The 20,527-nt window shown below is 39.2% G+C and overlaps 1 protein-coding gene across 1 annotated transcript in view; it reads left to right on the top strand.

The window, feature by feature from the left end:
- AKAP13 (A-kinase anchoring protein 13) overlaps positions 1 to 20,527 on the top strand; it is a 313,928-nt gene that overhangs the window by 7,694 nt on the left and 285,707 nt on the right. The window contains exon 3 of the mRNA XM_042781685.1: positions 11,587 to 11,883. Coding sequence (XP_042637619.1) covers positions 11,587 to 11,883 — 297 coding nt within the window. The remainder of the gene's footprint in view (positions 1 to 11,586; positions 11,884 to 20,527) is intronic.

Raw genomic sequence — 20,527 nt, 5'->3', positions numbered from 1 at the left:
AAATAACAATTGAATAACCATCAAAAAAGTAAAAGCAAATGGACTAAAAATACAATGAGTAATCACACAGGAACAGTTAGCAAAAAAAGAAAAAAGGTAAAAAGAAAGAGAAAAAAAGGAAAAATGAAAATACCCTGCAATATTTGGGGAGAGGGCCATAAGGGAAAAAAGGTAGTGAATGAGAATAATGAAGAAAATAATGGGAAAAACGTAAAAAGAACAACAAGGAACAGGGTCATCACGAGGAAGAAAAAAAAAAAAATGCTACGAGGAACAGGGAAAAGAAAAAAAGCTGAAAACTAGAACCTGGGAGGGGAAGAATAAAGAATAATACTAAAAGGGATAAAAGTAATAATAATAATAGTAGTTTTAAAACAGACAAAAACAAACAAACTAAAAAACAGAAAAAACAAAACAAAAAAAATTGGGGCAGCGTGGGTCAGGGTACCCACACGCCATCTGAGCAAACAGACTGGGATAGAGTTCCCTCCCCAGAAAGTTGGTGGGATTGAAGGATGGCCGTACTTCCGTTCACCAAGAGGGTGTGGGGTATATGATTAACAAGGGGAACATTGCACCTTTCCATTCATCTTGGTCTGGAATGTCCTTGCTTTTTCCGGCAAGTGGAGCCTGTTCTTACGTCCCTGGCATCTGGGAGAATGCTGTCATTTTACATATCCATAATGGTCAAGCCGCTTGTAAACATTCAAAATGACTGCATCCTCCTGACAGACAAAAGTCCACAGCTCACCTGGCATTCCTCTTTGCTCCTTCCCCTTTTATCCCCAACCATCACAGCAGTCCTCCATGCTGTCCCTGGCTAGCAGGGCCGATTTTTAGGTTAATTCTTAGGTCCTACCACTAGTTGGCAATATCCCAGCTGTCTTTGCCATCAGGATTGCTGCCAGACCGCAGGTCCATATGTTTCCCTTTTTGGTGTTTTTATGCAAATTCTTCTGCTAGTTGGAATTTAGCCCACTTCTGTATCCTTCCCTTCAAGGCTCAAGGGTCCAGGATTACCTTCTGTATCTGTGTTAATTGGTTCCCCTTTTCTTTGTTGAAGAGGGTTTGTGCAGTATTTCTTCCTAGTCCATCATCTTACCGGAATTCTTCCTGTCAGCTCTTAAATTACAATCTTACCCACTTCCCACGTTCTCTGTCATGCTTAAGGGGCTTGATGTCTACTGACCCCCTTTGGCTTGCACAGTTTTCTACTGCGGTTTTATTGCTCACCCAAATTCAGTCAGGCTGCAGGTATGAGGTACCTCATTACAGCAGTGGTGACAAAGGATTAGAGTTGTTGAAAGCCCCTCCTGTATAGGTATACTAAATGTAAAGCAGCACTTTTAACATGTCACCCTGAGATAGGTTTGTAAGCGTACCAGTGAGGTCCTTCATTGATGAATTAGAAGCTTTCTTCACTATTTAAGCAAGGGAAATCCCTGAGTAGATCCTAGTGCTCTGTCATCTGCATGAGATTTCTTTCTGTATCTGTGTCTTTTTTGGTGGCTATCATCTGAAGTAGCTTAGTAGTATTTTGTGAAGAAAGAAAGATAGGATCATTTTGGGGGTTAACCTTGAATTTCTTACTTATATCACAGAGCTAATTTTCTACTCTTGAATTAAACTGCCTTAAATCTGCTTTAATGTACTTGTTCATTCCCTTCCTTCAAGACTTTATTCAGACACCCCCTCTCAGTGAGGCCTTTCCTGTCTACCTTACATAAATATACAGCTACTACCTCTTAGCTCTCCCTACCCCCTTCCCTGCTTTATTTGTCACCATTGCACTTATCACCATCTAAACTCCAATACGAAACTCACTGCCATTGAGTCGATTTAACTCATAGCAACCCCTCCTTGGGTTTCTGAGGCAGAATCTCTGCAGAAGGAGATTGTCCAGTCTTCCTTCTGAGGAGTCGCTGGTGGGTTTGAACCACCAGCCTTCTGGGTAGCAGTCAAATGCCTTAGGCACTTTGCCAACAGAGTTCCCTTTCGTCATCTAGCACACTAGAAAACCAAAAACAAATCCACTGGCATCAAATCCATTCCTACTTGTAGTGACCCCCATTGGGTTTCTGAGGAGGTACATCTGTATGGAAGTAGATTGCTCTGTCTTCCTTCTGTGGAGTGGCTGGTAAGTTTGAACTGCCAACCTTCTGGTTAGCAGTCAAATGCTTTAGGCACTGCACCACCAGAGCACATTACGGTGTTATTTATCTTATTTTCTGCTTGCCCCAACTAAGCTTTTGAGGACAAGGATGTTGTCTGCCTTGTTCACTGCTCTTTTAAGATGGAGAAACATTTCTACTTTATTGGAATTCATCCTGGCCCGAGAAATGACTCTTCCAGAAAGGTTACACTCATTCCCCCCACCTTTTTTTAAGACATTAAAAAGGTATCTCTGGCTTCTTGTATTGAATTTTTAGCCTAGAACATGAGTCTGTTGTCTGAGGTACCGTTGATGATTTGTGTGCGCCAGCTAGCTATGTTGATCTTCAGATTTCCTGTTGGCTAGTTGAGGGCAGTGTCGGATTAGTCAAGATCCTTTATGGGAACTCTGTGCTGTGCTTTGTGCATCCCAGGTACTGGGTGAATGTGCATGGTGTTTTTGTAGCAGCTGCTGCCCACAGGGATATCTTTACTGTTTCTGCTCACCGGGGGACTAGCTCTGCAATTCCTAGTCCTTTGGGCTGACCAGGCTAAGAAAAAGAGCTTTGTGTCTTGTTCTTGCTTTTAATGTCATGTTTTATCCAGATTGTTGGCTCTCATGTTTCTTTGAGTTCCTGTGTGTTTCACTGTCAATGTTTTGTAACATTTTAATTTTTACTAAAAGCAGATGATTGATTGACCTTCAAAAGGCAACTACTTCATGATGTCAGTCTGTAACCTTTTATTATTTGAGGTGAAAATTAAGACATTTCTAAATGGTCTGCTTAAAAAAACAAAAAGAAAGCCCTTTGACCTCAGGTATTGAGATTACAGTCTTTTTTTTTCTCTCTGTATTTTCTTACTTTGTTGCTTGTTTCTAATGAGGTGGTTACAGTGGATTGTGTGGTTTTAAAAAATACTATAAATCAGTTGTAAAGGCTTTTTAAATTGCTCATTTTTTGGTTCATTATCATCGAAAGGCTGTAGACATAGTACAGTTTCCCATTTTTAATAAAGAAAATAAGAGTAGGAATGTCTTAAGGGACAGGTAGGTAGAGACTTTGGCTTTTTGTATTATCTGCCTATAGTTTTTTGAAATTATTTACAGTGAGCATTTTACTTTTGTAATGTATAGTTATTTTAAAAATATTTTGAAGACTGAAAAAAAAAGGTCTTGACTTTTGAAAAAAAGCATCTTTGAGTTAACTAATGCTAGAGAAGGACAAACATGTTTTATAATAAAATATTACATTCAATGAATCTTTGATGTGGCTGGTTCAGCAGTTATAATTCATTATAAAGCGTAGCCTGAAGTGGAAATATACCTTTAATAACAAAGGTACTGCTTTTGTAATAAGTTAAAATGAAATATCCCCATTATTTTCTTTTCCTATGGAAAAAAAATTAATAAAAAACCCCTTATTAACTAACCAATAATTTTTGTGTAGAGAAGCAGCTAAAAAATTTCTATAGATAATGGAGACCTATATAGAATGGGTCTGGTAGCATAGTGGCTAAGACACTTGCCTGCTAACCAGACGGCTGGCGGTTCAAACCCACCAGCCACTCCTCGGAAGGAAGGTTGGGCAATCCTACTTCCGTAGTGATACTGCCTCGGAAACCCAAGGAGGGGTCGCTATGAGTCGGGGCCCACTTGATGGCACATAACAACAACAACAACAACATATAGAATGGGTAAGCAATGTAAAGAAATGTGAATATCCTTGCAGGATAATACTTGGGGGGATATGGACTACTGCTTTATTGTTTACTTTTATTAATTAAAATGTGAATTTAGACAAGTAAACAACGATTTCAGAATGAAAGATAAGACAGGCTGTTTAGTGGATACTGCATTCTTTTTCTATTTCTATGATGCAGATCTCCCATAAAATGACTTTTTCCCCCCTAGTATGTCTATTACTTTTGAATTTACAACAAGGGTTGTATGATAAGAAATCTGTAAGCATGACCCCAAATTTAACTTTGCTCTTTCCTATATTCTTTCTTACTCAAAGAAAGGAATGTACTGTACTTCATAGATTTGTCATACCAAAAAAGAGAGAGAGAGAAAGAAAAATAATTTACAGTGTTCAGAAGTCCCTTTGGATTTATTAAAAATCAGTGCTTGTGGCCTGGGTTTCAGTCAGTAGCCCTGCAGTTACAGCATGATATGTCTCCAGTTCTTGTGAACCAAAACTGTTTCTCAGATGTTTTGATGTCAGCCTGAAATTGTAAAAGATATTATGTGTGTGTTTTCCACTTCTGACTACTAATGCAGGTGCCCAAACATTGCCAAACTGAATAGTGTATTTGAAAACAAGTTGTGGCTTTTAACTGTAGTCCCTCCACCCTAGAGTAATCAGTTATTTTTTCATTTGACATTTTCTTACAGTCTTTCTATTTAAAATACTATTACGATAAGGCTACCTCTAGACAGGTACTATTTTATATTTTAAAAAAGCTAAATCCCTATCCGAATGCTAATCCAGTCTATAGTGGTTATATGGAAAGAGAAACTGAGAACTAGTTGAAGGGGAAAAGAATCTATTGAATACTGTCTGCAGTTGTAATTCTTATGGGCAAATTATATTTTATCATCTTTGAAATATGCATATAGCACTGGAATCCTAAGTACATGCGTTCTCAATAGGGGCAGTATCACTCTCAGCCAAACCAAACCCACTGCCATCTGGTCGATTCTGACTCATAATGGTCTTATATATAGGACAGAGTAGAACTGTACCATAAGGTTTCCAAGTCTTTACCAAAGTGGACTGCCTCATTTTTTCCCATGAAGCAGGTGGTGGATTCAAACTGCTGGCCTTTTGGTTAGCAGCCTAATGCTTTAACTACTATACCACTGGAGCCCCTAGGGTATAAAAAGTAGATCTTGTGTGGTGGTGGTGAAGCACAAAATCCTTTTTTAACAAAACATTTATTTATTTTTGAAAATACATTCATCAATTCAGCAGTTTCTACACATAGCATTTAATGACATTGATTATGTTCTTTAAGTTGTCCAACTGTTCTCACCCACCTTTTCTGAGTTGTTCCTCCCCCATTAACATAAATTTAGTGCTCCCTAAATGTTTTTTTTTAATCTCTTATGTTGTTGTCATCACTTTAATCCTATAGATAAAAAGACTTAGTTATTTATATATCAAGCACAGATACACACATAGTACATAAAACAAATATATGGCATATCTGTGGTATTAAAAGGTGCCCTGGTGGTGCAGTGAGTAGTTAAGCTTAACCAAGGCTGTAAAGATCACAGTCTTGAAAGCCTTGTGGGCAGATCTACTCTGTCCTATGGGGTCTCTAAAAGTCATAATGAATTTGATGGGAATGGGTTTATGATACTAAAGGTACATGAGACAGGGGAGTAAATAGGGAAAAAAGATCTGAAAAGACTCCTGGAGGGGAATGATTATGAAAAAAAAAAAAAAAGGTTCAGAAATTGCTGTGGTAGTACAGGCTAGAATATAGTAGATCAGTTACTCCTGGAGGCAAATGATTATGAAAAAAAAAAAAAAAAGGTTCAGAAATGCTGTGGAAGTACAGGCTAGAATATACTAGATCAGTTTTAATTGGCCCCTTCCTCTCTAGAAATGTACTTGATAAAATTCCTGTGCTTGCTGTTTCTTCCCTCTTTCCTTCTACTGAAATACAGTATGTTGTTGTGTTGTTATATGCCGTCAAGTCGGACCCGACTCATAGCGACCCCTCCTTGGGTTTCCAAGGCAGTATCACTACAGAAGTAGATTACCCACTCTTCCTTCCAAGGAGTGGTTGGTGGGTTTGAACCGCCAGCCTTCTGGTTAGCAGTCAAGTGCTTTGGCACTATGCTACCAGAGCTCCCGAAATATAGTATGTATAAAGAAGTTTCATACATACACCAAATTTGCACCTCTACTATTAGAACACCACAAACTTAGCAGTTGGTGCAAAACTTCACCAAATAATCTTTATTTACTTTTTTTTGTTTGTTTGTTGTATGTCATTGAGTCGGACCGGACTCCTAGTGACCCCTCCGTGGGTTTCTGAGGTGGTATCACTACGGAAGTAGATTGCCCAACCTTCCTTCCGAGGAATGGCTGGTGGGTTTGAACCACCAGCCTTCTGGTTAGCAGTCAAGTGCCTTAGGCACGGGGTGGAATTTAACCTTATTGTAGCCACTCAAAGGGAAGAAAAAAAGACTCCACATTATTCTCAGATGTTTTGGTGTGAATCTAAAGTAGTAAAAGATATTATATTGTGTTTTCCACTTCTGACTACTAATGCACGTTTTCTCTAGAAGATGATATCTATGTGGGACTGAGCATGGCTGGCTCAGCAAGCACTTTTAAGGTTCCTTCCTTTTTGCATAGCTGCTGAAACAAAGTCCCAATTGTTTCATCCTCAAAAGTGGAGGCCCGGATGGGATGTGTTCCACTTTTAGCTTTATAGGAAATGAAGTAATTTTTGGGTTATGCTTCAGCAGTGTTGTTTATCTGTAACAGTATTTCGTTTCCATGGGTGCGGGTGTTTCATATAATGATAAAGGAAACTGCAGGAAAGCTCTCCCAACCTCATGAACACACACCTCTGACCTGTGACCTTGAGAAAGGTATGGATTAGATGTTTTTAAGAAGACCATTAGTCTTATATTTTTGTTTCTAACCTAGGTGCTCCTTGTTGTGTTTTCATTTATTTTTTATTCTTCCTGTCCTCCTCTTTTTTCAGTACTGTAGTGCCAGTGGCACCCTTTAGCTCGGAACCTTGTTGAGCCATGCTGCAGTTCTATGTAGAGTATTTGGAGTCTCTTTTCTTTGAGTTACCAGAACAGGAGCATATATGTAGACAATAATAATAACTACCACTTTTTAGATGCCACTTTTATGCCAGGCGCATTGTGTATGGCCATCTCTGAGGTTCTCATTTTTTACATGAGGAAGCAGTCTTAAAGGTTAAGTGACTTATCTCAAGGTAACCAAACACGTTGAGAAAGGAGGGATTCAAACCTATAAGAGCTCTGATTATACAGTTAATTACCAGCGTACTTTAGGATCTGTTATAATTCACTCATTTGAACATAGATTTATATTTCTGTTGTAATTAACTTCTGGGATAAACTCAGAAGGCATTTTAAAAAGTAGAAAAATATAGGCCATGTTTACTGAGTAAGTTATCTCTCTTCTTCTTTCTCTGAATCCTCTAAAGTAGCTTCCTCAAGTGGCTCAAAAAATTTTTTAGAACTTCCCTTTTTTAAAAGACTTGTGATTTTATTTTCCTTTCTTGTTACCAGGAAATTGCATATAAGGGAAAAAAAACACCATGGAACTAGCTGAAAACCATGTTACTCTTCTTTCTACTGCAGCTTCTATTTTCATTTAAAAATAAATTGTGGTTGTTATATCAAGTTGGATATGGCTTCTTATGCCACTGTCTTTGCAGTGTAGTTGTAGGCATTGTCTATACTTTATATTCCTTGTCTGGAGCAGAGTCATAAGACTAATGCCCCCCTGCAAACAGTCTTTTGTCTACATCAAGTTATAGTAAGAGGTTTCATGTATGTGTATCCAGAGAGGTTAGTTTTATTTTGGGGTTCAAATTATATAAACTTCAGTTTAAAAAAATAAAGCCCTCCCCCCAATACTTATCTGAAAGGCTATAGGAGGTCTGGTAGCATAGTGCCTAAGGCATTTGACTGCTAACCAGAAGGCTGGCGGTTCAAACCCACCAGCCACTCCTCAGAAGGAACGTTGGGCAATCTACTTCCGTAGTGATACCACCTCAGAAACCCAAGGAGGGGTCGCTATGAGTTGGGGCTGACTGGCAGCACATAACAACAACAACAACAACATGGGGATTAAAAATAATCTTGAGAGCCCCTTCAGCCCAATAGAAAACCTTAAAGTACAGGAGTTGCCTCCACCAATTATGTGTGGTTGATTTCTAGTCAAGGTGTGGTACTTTGCTCTTGATCAGTCACTGCTGTCGAATCGGATCCAACTCACAGCCATCTCTCCTTAGGTGTCTGAGACAGTATCACTCGGAAGTAGATTGCCCAGTCTTCTTTCCAAGGACTGGCTGGTGAGTTTGAGCTGCAGCCTTCTGGTTACTAGTCAAATGACTTAGGCACTACGCCACCAGAGCTCCTGATTATATAAACTTTGGTTAAAAAAAATAAAGCTTTTTTTTCCTCCCCTGGGTACTTATCTGAAAGGTTATGAGGGAAAGCCCCTTCAGCCTAGTCAAAAACCTTAAAGTGAGAGAGTCACCCCCACCAATTGTGTGTGGTTGATTTCCAGTTAAGGTGTGGTACTTTGCTCTTGATCAGTAGTAAGTTTTCCAATTTACTAATCCTTAAGTTTGATGAAGACTGGATCAAGGAAACCCTCAGTTCTTCACTGGGTTGCTCTCTTGTTTTAACCCTCAGCTTTTCCTTTGGGTGGTGTGGTGTGGGGAAGTCTATAATCATACCAAAAGAATTTCCGATTTATTACACGTTTCAGTTGCAACGATTCACAGTTTCTCTTTCAGATTGTGAGTTTATGTATGAAGGAAAAACATTGGTCTAACAATTGGATGGCTTCTCCTAGATATCTATTTCACTGTTGTTTTCCCACATTCTACCTCCTCTGATAAGACAGTTTCATTTTATACAAAGAAAGCCAAACTGCCTGACAAGGGCTCATCCCTACACCCATCCACCTGCTAAAAAATTCTCTGCTGAAGCAGCAGGAAGAGATATGCATACTTGTGTTTGTAAGCACATGTATGTGTGTACACATGAACACATGTATGTACATAGTCCCCTATATCTGCTAATGTTTTATCCCCTCTTTGTTTGTTCCCACTGCATCCTGCCTGTAAACAATTAGTTTAACAATTCCAGATAGATTTCTGTGCATTTACTTTACTTCCGCATTTTCCAGTTTCCAGTAAAGAAGTATTGCTTCACTGTGGCCTTTTGCCTTTGTGTGCGTGTGTATGTGAGTGTATGTGTGTGTGTGTCTGTGTGACAGTGATAAAGTTCAAAATTAAGAATATGGTACACACAGAAGGTGATTTTATTGAGCAGTAAATGATGTTTACTTTTGGTGGTATTGTGCCTCCCTTTCTGGTTCAAGTTTTCAGGTTTCTCATCTGAGGGCTTATAAACAAGTTATCACTACATTGTAAAGCTTTGTACAGGCTTGGGGAAGAAGGAGACTACTAGGAAAGCTAAAGACTGGATGAGTAAAACCAAAACCAAAAAAAACCAAACTCACTGCCATCAAGTTGAATCCAACACATAGCGATCCCTCCTTGGGTTTCTGAGGCAGTATCATGCAGAAGTAAATTGCCCATTCTTCCTTCTGAGGAGTGGCTGGTGGGTTTTAATTTTTTTGTTATTGTTGTTATGTGCCATCGAGTCGGCCCCGACTCATAGCGACCCCTCCTTGGGTTTCCGAGGCAGTATCTCTACAGAAGTAAATTGCCCATTCTTCCTTCTGAGGAGTGGCTGGTGGGTTTGAACCGCCACCCGTCTGGTTAGCAGGCAAGTGTCTTAGCCACTATGCTACCAGAGCTCCAGTTAATTAGGCCTCCCCCCAGTTTTAATTAGGTTAATATATTATTTTTCTAAGGCATTGTGAATTGAAAGGTTGAAGGCAGAATTTAGTTTGGATCCTGAATTGCCACATTATTATCATGTGTTGTGAAATTGGTGCTTTTAAGTGTTTATTGACTTCTATTTATGTCCACCTCGAAGGATTTTCAGGAGTTTATAAATTAGCTTGATTCTGAATGAGTGGACAATGATGTTATTATTAGTTAGATTTCCTAAATGGGAATCATAACATTTTTTTCTTTCAGAGGCAGTAGAAAGCTTCGTTTGTGCGACCACATTCTAAAACCTCTCCTGGCCTGTGCCCATGACAGGGACTACACAGGGGTTTCCCTCTGCCTCGCTTCCACAGTAGAAAAGCATTCTCTGCAGGGTGGGTGTAAAGCATGAGGTGGCACATTTTAACTATAAAAACATTATCTCAGTTCTTTTTCCTTTTTCTTATCAGGAAGATGTTTTACAGAAGAAAGATATTGACTGTAGGAGGATAGTTTTGGCAAGTTGAAATCAATCTTTGAGTGTTGAAGGAAAGCAGTGTGTTTTGATAAATAAAGTCCACATATTCAGTGAGGCTAAAAATCTAGAAAGAAGTCTGCTTCTCCAAGAAGTTCTTTCTTACAGGAAAACAGTATAGTCAGAACTGGTTGATTTGACTCCTTGGAGTGGCTTAGCTTGCTGCCTAGAGTTGCAGCTCATTTGGTTTCTGCCAGTCTGTGCAGTGGGCACTGTGGAGTTTTTGGCATGTTTGCTTTCCCTGATCTGGGCTTCTAGCCACAGTATTGCACTAGCGTTGTGTGAAACAAATGATTTTATTTGAAATCTTGACTACATTAGCGGTTGAGACAGGAAAGAACGTGCATCTGAGAACAAAAATTATTTTCCAGGCTTAGATCAGTAATCCAGAAAAACCTGCAAAAGCCAGAACTTGTGTAAGACAGAAACCTGTCTGACAAGAAAAACACAAATATTTTTCATTAATAGAGAGTGGGAACCTCTGGTGGCATAGTGCGTAAGGCATTTGACTGCTAACCAGAAGGCTGGCAGTTCAAACCCACCAGCTACTCCTTGGAAGGAAGGTTGGGCAATCTACTTCTGTAGTGATACTGCCTCGGAAACCCAAGGAGGGGTTGCTATGAGTTGGACTCGACTCGACGGCAGTGAGGTTTTTTTTTTTTTTGACTGGAGAGTGGTAGGAAAGTGGTAAGATCACACCTGTCAAAGGTAGAAAATTTATGAGACTCAGAAAAACAAGGCAGTCTTGTCAAGTTCCAGCTCTCAAAGTTTTCACTGTAATAGTAAAATCATGTATATACCTTTGTACTTTTTGAAGCATTTTGTCATATTCTCATTTGATCTTTTGCACTGTGGTGATAATGTAAGTTCTGAGGAATTTGTAAAATTCCTCCCATATAACCTTTGGGAGTGTTTCTTCCCCCATTGTGTTTCAGATTAATTCAATATAGTAAGTACTAGATTTCCTGCCGTATGCTAGTCTTTGGTGGATCCTTGTGTTTTCATTCTTTACTTTGTGCAATTTGAACAACAGTAGTTGATATTTAGAGCCCGTTAATTGTACAACATTCTGTTACAGGCATGGCAGCAGGTAGGATACAAAACAGCTTGCTGTTTGTTAAGGAACTATATCATATGTGCAGATAACACTAAAACAACAGAATGGGGTTTGAAGAAGTATAGGAAAATACTGTGAGTGCAAAGGAAGGAGGTATTTCTTTTAGGAGTTGGGGCTAGTAGAGCATTGAAGAAGAGCTCACTGGACCACCGGTGCCCTTCTCTCAGCGGAAGTTTCTAATGCTGTTTTCTTTCTGCATGTGTTTTAGGTCATGACTGCTGTGAGACAGTGAAGGTGCTGCTTTGTGCTTCTAAAGAAGGCCTTCCTGTGCTTGTGGTGGCTGAAGAAGACTTTCATTTCATCCAGGATGAAGCATATGATGCAGCACAGTTCCTGGCAAGCAGCGCTGGAAACCAGCAGGCTCTGAACTTCACCCGCTTTCTTGACCGGTCCCGCCCTCCATCTGCAGATGTAAATTCGCTTGATGAGAAAGTAGCACTAGCATTCAGACACCTGAAGCTGCCAGCAGAGTGGAATGTGTTGGGGACAGATCAGACTTTGCATGGTGAGAATTTATATGACTCAGAAACAAATTCTGAGTCTTTTTTTTTTTTTTTAAACGAGGCTGACTTTTTATTAAAGATTTGGTTGTTGTCTTCAGGTCTTCCATAAAGAAACTCCACCGAACCCACTGTTGTCAAGTCAATTCTGCCTCATAGCAACCCCTGTTGGGTTTCTGAGGTGGTAAATCTTTATGGAAGTAGATTGCCCAGTCTTGCTTCCATGGAGTGGCTGGTGGGTTTGAACCACCAACCTTTTGGTTAGCAGTCAGATGCCTTAGGCACTGTGCTACCAGAGCTCCTTCAGGTCTTCCATAGTAGCTGAAAGCTCTAATAATTACTTACTGTAGTCAAGTGGTCTTATATATTATTTGAGCTGTTAACTTGTTGTAGTAAAAGCACCCAAGGAAATGTCTTTGGAGTTGTTTTCAGTCTCTCATTTAAAGTCCTTTGGGTCTAAATTTCAGGCTTGCTCTTTCAAGCTTAGAAAGTGACCCATCCTTCATGAAGACAGTAGCCAGAGTAACCATTTTTGTTCTTTTATGGTTATCAATTTTCAAAGACAAAGTTTTCATTATTGTATTTTGAAGTTCTTTAAAGGTTCTGTGGAGTTGGAGGAAAAGAAAGAGTGGGGGCGGGGAGTGTGAGACTGGGAGTGAGCACTGGGAAACTTTACATTTCTTTAACCAAAGAAGTGTCACTCTTAGTTATTCTGGCTACTGACCTTCCATATAAGATTTCATTTAAGAAAGAGCCTCACTTTTTTGAAAGCATGGGTGTGACAATATCTATATATTCCTCTTACTCAGAAGGGAGTTTTCCCACATAATTATTCTTGGAGCAGATGACATCTACCAGATGTCATGATTTTTTTTCTTTAAATCTTCTAAAGTGAAACATAATATATATCTGGGGTCCAATAAATAACACCTTCTTTCCTTCTTAAAGAAGCTCTGGTGGGGCAGTGTTTTAAGTACTTGGCTGCTAACTGAAAATTTTGTGGTTTGAACTCACCAGCTGCTCTGCAGGAGAAAGATGAAGCAGTCTGCATTTGTAAAGATTTACAGACATGGAATCCATATGGGGCAGTTGTGCTGTGTCCTATAGGGTCACTCTGAGTTGGAATCGACTTGACAGCAGTGGAAAAATATAATTTTTTTTTTTTTAATGTCTCTGAGAGAGCTGGACAATCACAATACTGCCCCACAAAGACTCAGTCCACCAAGCATTGATTACTGTGTTATGTAGGGAGAAGAGACCCATACACTCTGTCTGAGGTGAGCACGTCCTAAGGAGAAATGTCCAGAGGGGCTGAGCCAGAGGATGCTTACTTCCTGCTCTCAAAGACCCATCAAATGGGTTTATTCTTCCTTCCAGAAGAATGGATAACACGTAGTTTTTAGCTTTGATTATCTTAAATCCAGTGTGTTTAACAGTTCGTTAAGCCTGTGATAGGATCAGTAATGATTGTTAAGGATTAGGCGTTGGTGAAAGGTCTAGCTGCAAAAGTATATCATGAGGGCATCCTTTGGGATGTTGGAATTATTTTGTATCCTGATGGTGGTGGTGATTAAAAGAATCTGTGCACAGATTAAAACTCACAGGACTTGTTTTTGTGTGACGAGTCAATTCCAGAGTAGAACTGCCCTCATAGGGTTTCCTAGGGTATAATCTTTACAGGAGTAGATTGCCAAATCTTTTTTTCTCACGGAGTGGTTGACCCCCCCCAAGTGAATTTTGTTGTATATAAAATAATAATTAATTAAGGAAATAATTAAGTTAAAAGAACCAAAAAGTTGAACAAGTAGGGTGAAATGCGTGCTGCCTTTTAAGTCGAAAACTGGAGTCAGAAATCTGATTTCAATGCTAGATTTATGTCCTGCAGTTGAAATTGTTCCATGAATTGTGATTTACAGTCTATAAACACAGAGTATGGTAAGGGCAGAGTATCATCAGTTGAAAGTTCATCATGCTTTTTGTTGAGGGATGTGCAGGAGCAGTCTGTTCACATCACTGCACATCAGATATGTCTGATGAACTCTCTTTGAAAGAGGGTACAAAGTAAGGTTGTTGCCTGGCATAATGCAAGTGAATAGAGAATCTTGTTATATAACAGGAATATTTGGGTTGAAAGAAAGGATGTTTACAGGCATTTCTGCCTAATACTTTTATAAAAGAATCATCTAAGGTTTATGGTTAATCTTTCTACTCTTTAATTGTCTAGATGCAATGCTTTTTAACTTTTTTTTAGGTCAGTGACTTCTTGGAGAAATCTGAAAATGCTTCAGATTTCTTCTCAGGAAAAAATGTGTATAGGTGCCTAGCTGTAAAAATTTACCTATGATTTCAGGAAGCTCATAGTCTGTCTGAGCACCATGCGTGAACATGAAGTTAGAAATGGTTGGTTTGGTCACTTGCCCATCATGAACCAGTATCTGGGGCAGGGGCATTAATTTAGCCCATGTCTTGTGCTAGCTCAGTGGCAATGGGAGCTGGTAATCTGGTAGCCTTTCCAGAATCGTATAATTTGTGTTTGGGAGCACATCTCAAAAAGGAATAGTTTTATGTAGGAGAAAAGGGAAACGTGAGGTTTGGCAGGAAAAGAAGAACAAACAGAAAAAACAAATACATCTCTGTAGCCACTCATTGATATCATTATCTTCAAGAGTCTGATAGTAATTCTGTGTTTTGAGAAAACCAAATCTGTTGGGGGGATCTTTGGATGAGTTGTCCCAGGAAGAGTCTGATGTGTGATGTTTAACCGGCTGGGCCATGGCTTTCTCTCAGCAGTTAGACTCACTGAAAGGTGTGAGACCTATAGTAGGGTTACTCTAAACAAAGAGCATCGCTATGTATTTTCCTTTAGTTTGGTGATAGCATCAACAGTAAATTTTGGGTAGTTTTCCTGGTTCTTGTACCATCAGCAGAGCAATGAAATCAAAGCCAAGGACATTTCATCCCATGTGCTGGGAAGTAGTTGTAGCCTTAGTCTGGTATTTTCCTACACTCATGAATTCCTATGTTCACATTTCCTAAGAAAACCCAGCAATTATAACTTTAAATATACGACCTAGATCAGCATTTAGTTTTCAGTATTTATTTTTTTCCTCCTCATTAATGTTGCTAACCTCCAACTCTCCCTTCATGGAACTTTGCTGTACAGATAAGCCAGGTTACCATTTTTATGGGTTCTTTGAGCTCTAGTTATCCTCAGCCTATATTGTCTACTTATCTCTGAAAAGGATGGGCTTCCCACCCCCACCTCTAGGATAGAAAGACCAGATTTTCAAATATACTGTCATTTTGTTAGTAAAAAGCCATTGCACACAACATCTGTATTTTTGAATGGCTTTGGGGGACTTTTTAGTTTATGACTTCAGTTTCAGAGAATAAACTGGATGAGTCATGTTCATTTGCTTGAGCAGGGCATCTCATTCATTATGTAAGAACTCAGAATTGTCATGGAGTATTTGGGAAAGTAAACATTTTAACTTTTCAAAGAAATGGTCCGTTCATGTCTCTAACTCATTTTTATTTTCACTGAACAACTGTGGGATTTTTTTGTTTGGCTAAAATTTGATAAATGACGTTTTCTTCTCAAAAGATTTATTTTATATACGTGTCTGTGGGTATCCACACACACACATACTTTTTTTTTTCTCTGTCTTTTTTGCAAACAAGTCCTGGACTAACAAATAAATTTTTATCTCCCATTCCATTTTTTTTGCCTCTTGTTGCAGCTCTCACCATCCCATCCACTCCCTACCTCAAAAAAAAAAAAAAAAAGAGAGAAAGAAAATCAAGTCAGTATTTTAGATTATTTAACATTCTCCAGTTTCAGTATGCCCTGTTGAACTTGTTCTCAGCCTTTAAAGTGCAATTCAGTGTCACCATTAAATTGCAATTATTATTATTATTTTTTAACTGTTTCCATATCTTATCTTGGCACCACCTCAAAGTAATGTATTCCATGAGAATAATAGTTGGCTATAGTTCCATCTCCTTTAAGTAAGGATTTTATTTCAGACAAATGTATTCCCCCACATCACCTAACTATACCTTGTGCTATAAATATATACACCTTTTGAAATAGGGGCTTTGGAGTCAGAGAATACTGGCCTGGAATCTTTGCTTTGTCACTTCCTGATCATCTAACCTGAGCAAATCCCTTACTTTCCTGAACTTCAGCTTTTGCTCTGTGAATTGGGAAGGATAAATAATACCTATCATCTGGAATTGTGAGGATTAAATAATTAATTCACGTACAGCATTTAGTGCATAGTACCTGGGACATTGTGTAAAATATAACAGCTGTTGTTGTGTGCCATCAAGTCAATTCTAACTGATAGCGACTGTATAGGACAAAGTGGAGCTGTCCCATACGGTTTCCTAGGGTGTAATCTTAACCAGGGTAAATTTAACAGATCATTTCTCATATTGAGTGACTGGTGGGTTCGAACTGCTGAGATTTCTGATAGTTGCCAAGCGTGTAACACCAGGACTCCTTCAACAGTTAATAGTGGCATAAATGTTAACTACAACTGTGTGTTCTCTGGCTCCAGTTATGGCTAAAGGGGGACATGAGTAGGGTGGCATTTTTAGATCTCTGTAATAACACTTAAGAACTTACAATGGAATATAGAATTTTCAATTTATGAAGGATCCTTAAAAGCAGGATCCACTTTTTTTTAGCTTGTATAGGATCTGCAGATAGGAGATGATGATGAGACTAAAGTGAAGTCATTTAAGAATTCATGCCCTCTAACACTGACGAGGCTAATTCGGCCATACACACAGGAACTGGAATTCATCCATTCATTATTTTCATAGTCCACTTTGATGTGTGCAGTATGGAGTTGATGGAAAAGGCTTATGTGTTCTGAAAAAAAAGGAATTTTGCCTTAACTGCAGATAATGAGATTTCACTACCAGGGACCCTTGTTTTTATAGAAATGACATTTAATGATGACCTTATTACCTTAGCATATGGAAAATTTTCCTTTTTTCCAAGATAGTGTGTTGTTAAGGGCATACTCTATAATATTTACTCTTAATTTTTTATCCAGATAAAGACATTACTATATAAACTACTTTTTCATCATTCCAAGTAGTACTATTTTTTTCTTTCCCAAGTTGTCTTCCTTTTTATGGCTGTCTTATTCTGAAGGCACACTCTTGATTTTATAGTGAAACTGTGAGTCACAGGACAAAGGGATTTGAACTCTGAATTACTCCTTCCCTAACATGTTCCCTGTGCCCCATGAAACTAATGTAACACAGTATAAAATAGAAAAACAGACTTTAGAACTATATGGTCTGGTTTTGAATCCCAGTTTAACTTCCCTGAGCCTGTTTTCTCTGTCAGAGAGCGACAATATTGTGTATTTGGTAATCTTTTTTTTTGTGTGAAGATCAGAGAAACTATATACAATGTGCCTAGCACATAACAGACACTAAGAAGTGGTAGTAGTTGTTACCACTTAAATGGATGGCCATTTATTCTTTTCTCCTATAATGGTTGTGCAAATCAGAGCAGTTTATGTGATATCTTACAAACAGAGGTACTGAGTAGATTTGTATGGCACTTGATGTGACAGTTCCACCAGAAAGTTCCAGGAAAGTATTTTTTGATAGTGTGTGCCAGTTGGCAAGCTGTTTGTTTCAAATATACCGTGACCATAGCTAGTGACCTTTTAGAGAACCAGAACATTGACAAAGTATGCCAAGTGAAGGTGACATGTCCTATAAAAGGATAAAACAGGAAAGCACTAAAAGGAAAGGCTCTTCAAAGTAGAATGAGACTGTTTTTCTTGTGTTTTTAAAGTTAATCCTTCCTTTAAATATGAATAACAGGGAATTTGTCTATTTTTGTTCTTCCAAGTGTACTTTAATCCCTAGTTAAATAAAGAGAACTCTACTCCAGTAGTTTTTGCCATAGTTGTGTCTTAAATGTAAGAGGTAAGGATTCATGGGGGGAGGGGATCATGAATGGTGGGGCAAGAAAGTCTTCCCTCTCCAAGTAATCCAGATCATACTTAGTTGTTTGGTCCAGCTTCCCAGTGCGTCATTGGTCAGTGAAGACAGTTGTCCCCTGGGATATGCATGCACGTAGCATTCAGCATGAAATAACTTAGAGAATGGGCCCTTGAAGACTTGCTCTGGAGAAAGTAAGGAGGAAAGCCATGTTGGAGGAGATCTTCATTCTAAGTTGGTCATGGCATTGTATAACTAAGTGAAAAGAAAATCTGATCATCTTAGGGGTGGGAGCCCTGCCCACTAGGAGAAATTTGGGTGGAGAGAAGGGTTAGACAGGTTGAAGAGAGGCCATATTAATTAAACAGCCTGTGCACTTCCAAGGCTATATATCTGATGTTGGTTGATATATCCTCACTCTTAATCATTTGGTGTTTTAGTTCTCCTAGTACTCTTAGTGCCTAAGGCACTTGACTACTAACCAGAAAGCTGGCGGTTCAAATCCACCAGCCACTCCTCGGAAGGAAGGTTGGGCAATCTACTTCCATTGTGATACCGCCTTGGAAACCCAAGATGGGGTGGCTTTGAGTTGGGTCCCACTCGATGGCACATAACAACAATACACTCCTTCCAGAATGTTTGATAGTTTTCCACGGAAATATTTTCTTAGCTTCACTAGTATCTGTGTATTTCTTCAGCTATCATAGCCACTAAAAAGCACAATAATAAAATAAAAAAGAATGCTAATGGTCTTTTTCTCTTTCTTTCTTTTTTATTGTCAGAGGGTTAATATAGACCCCAAGAGAAGCAGTGTCTAGTAATGGTGGGGCTTTAACTCTAAAAGTTTTTGGTACTTGTCAAACCTTGCTTCTGTCACAGATACAGGTCTTATTTTTGTAAAAGCCCATTTTCTTCCATTAGCCTGTTAAGAATGTTTTCCTTCTTCATGTCCGATGAGAATTCCTGAATCATGTGAGCCTTTAGCAAGTGGAAAGAATGGTGGCTTTAGAGTCCTATAGGCATAGATAGATTCAAAGAGTGAATGCTGTGAGCATGGCGTTGCTGGTGGATAGAGAGGATCAGAAAGTACACATACTCATTGAACTATACTATTTACAGAACTTAGAAAGCTTTGCTTAGTCCAAGAATCTGGTAATTTGAAAAATATAAAACCCTCTAGCTAACTCATCTCTCCCAGTAACCACCTCTGCAGATCTGAGCAAATGTGTGTGGAAGGTGCCTGCAGTATATATTTTCATTTCACCTCCTCTATAGGTAAAAGCTGGACCTACATAGAGATCATAATAGTTGAGTACAGCTAAACAGGGAAATGAACCAACATGGGACCTATGAAATAACATTACCGTATAAAGGAAAGAGAAAAGTATGATGGGTGTTCAGATGGAAGACTTCTCTGATTATGATTTCCTTTAATATGAAAGAAAAGTTCAGAAGATCTTTCCACCTGGTTCTTTAATTGCCCTAAGAAGTTATATATTAGGAATTCAGAGAAAGAAGCAAAAAGGATAGAGTAAGTTTAATAAATTAGGATTCAACCAGAAAAGCAGAACCAGTAGGAGAAATACATACTAAGGTTTATTACAAGGAATAGCTTACATGATTATGGGAGCTGGCTAAGCAGGTCTGAAATTATAGGCCATAAAGGGAAGATAAGACTACAGGCAAGCTGATTCCCATGAGCATGTACAGAATTGTCATCCTCAGGCAGTAAGGAAGGGAAGATCACGAGCAGAATGGAGCTCTGTGAACAAAGTGTATTCTCTTTCCAGGGCAAACTCAAGCCTTGTTTTTCAAGCTTTCCATCAGACTCAGTCCAGCCCACCATATTATCCAGAATAATCTCCCTTAGCGAATCCACTAATGCAAGGCTTTACGTACATCTGTAAAACCATCACAATGAGGACAAAGCTGGAAAGGGAACGTTGACTGAAATGATGCAAAGACCTCCAGAATTCCACGTTGTTGTTAAGTGCCGTCAAGTTGTTTCCAACTCATAGCGACCCTGTGCACACCAGAACGAAACACCACCCGATTGCACGTTAGCTCCGTGATCCTTGCTATACTTGAGTCCATCATTGCAGCCACTGTGTCAATCCATCTCGTTGAAGGCCTTCCCCTCTTTCATCGACCCTCCACCTTACTAAGCGTGATATCCTTCTCCAAGGAGTGGTCCTTCTGATATGACCAAAGGAGGCAAGACAAAGTCTGGCCATTCTTGCTCCCAAGGAGCAGTTTGGACTGTACTTCCTCCAGGACAGATCTGTTAGTTCTTTTAGCGGTCCATGGTACTTTCAGCATTGTTCGCCAGCACCACAACTCAAAAGCATCAATTCGTCTTCGGTCTCCCTTATTCATTGTCCAGCTCTCACATGCATGTGAGGCGATTGAAAATACCATGGCTTATGTCAGGTGCATCTTCGTCCTCAAGGAGACACCTTTGCTCTTCAGCACTTGAAAGAGGTCCTTTGCAGCCAATTTGTCCAGTGCTGTATGTTGTCTAATGTCCTGACTGCTGTTTCCATTGGCGTCGATTATAGAACCAAACAACATGAATTTTTTGACAGCCTCAATCTTTTCTCCATACATCGTAATGTTGCTTATAGGTCCAGTTGTGAGGATTTTTGTTTTCTTTATATTGAGATGTAATCCATACTG

The sequence above is a fragment of the Orycteropus afer genome, unplaced genomic scaffold, assembly GCF_000298275.1.
Source record: "Orycteropus afer afer isolate SDZICR_OR568_19922 unplaced genomic scaffold, OryAfe1.0 scaffold00150, whole genome shotgun sequence".
NCBI lineage: Eukaryota > Metazoa > Chordata > Mammalia > Tubulidentata > Orycteropodidae > Orycteropus > Orycteropus afer.
This window is presented reverse-complemented; position numbering and strand designations above follow the sequence as displayed.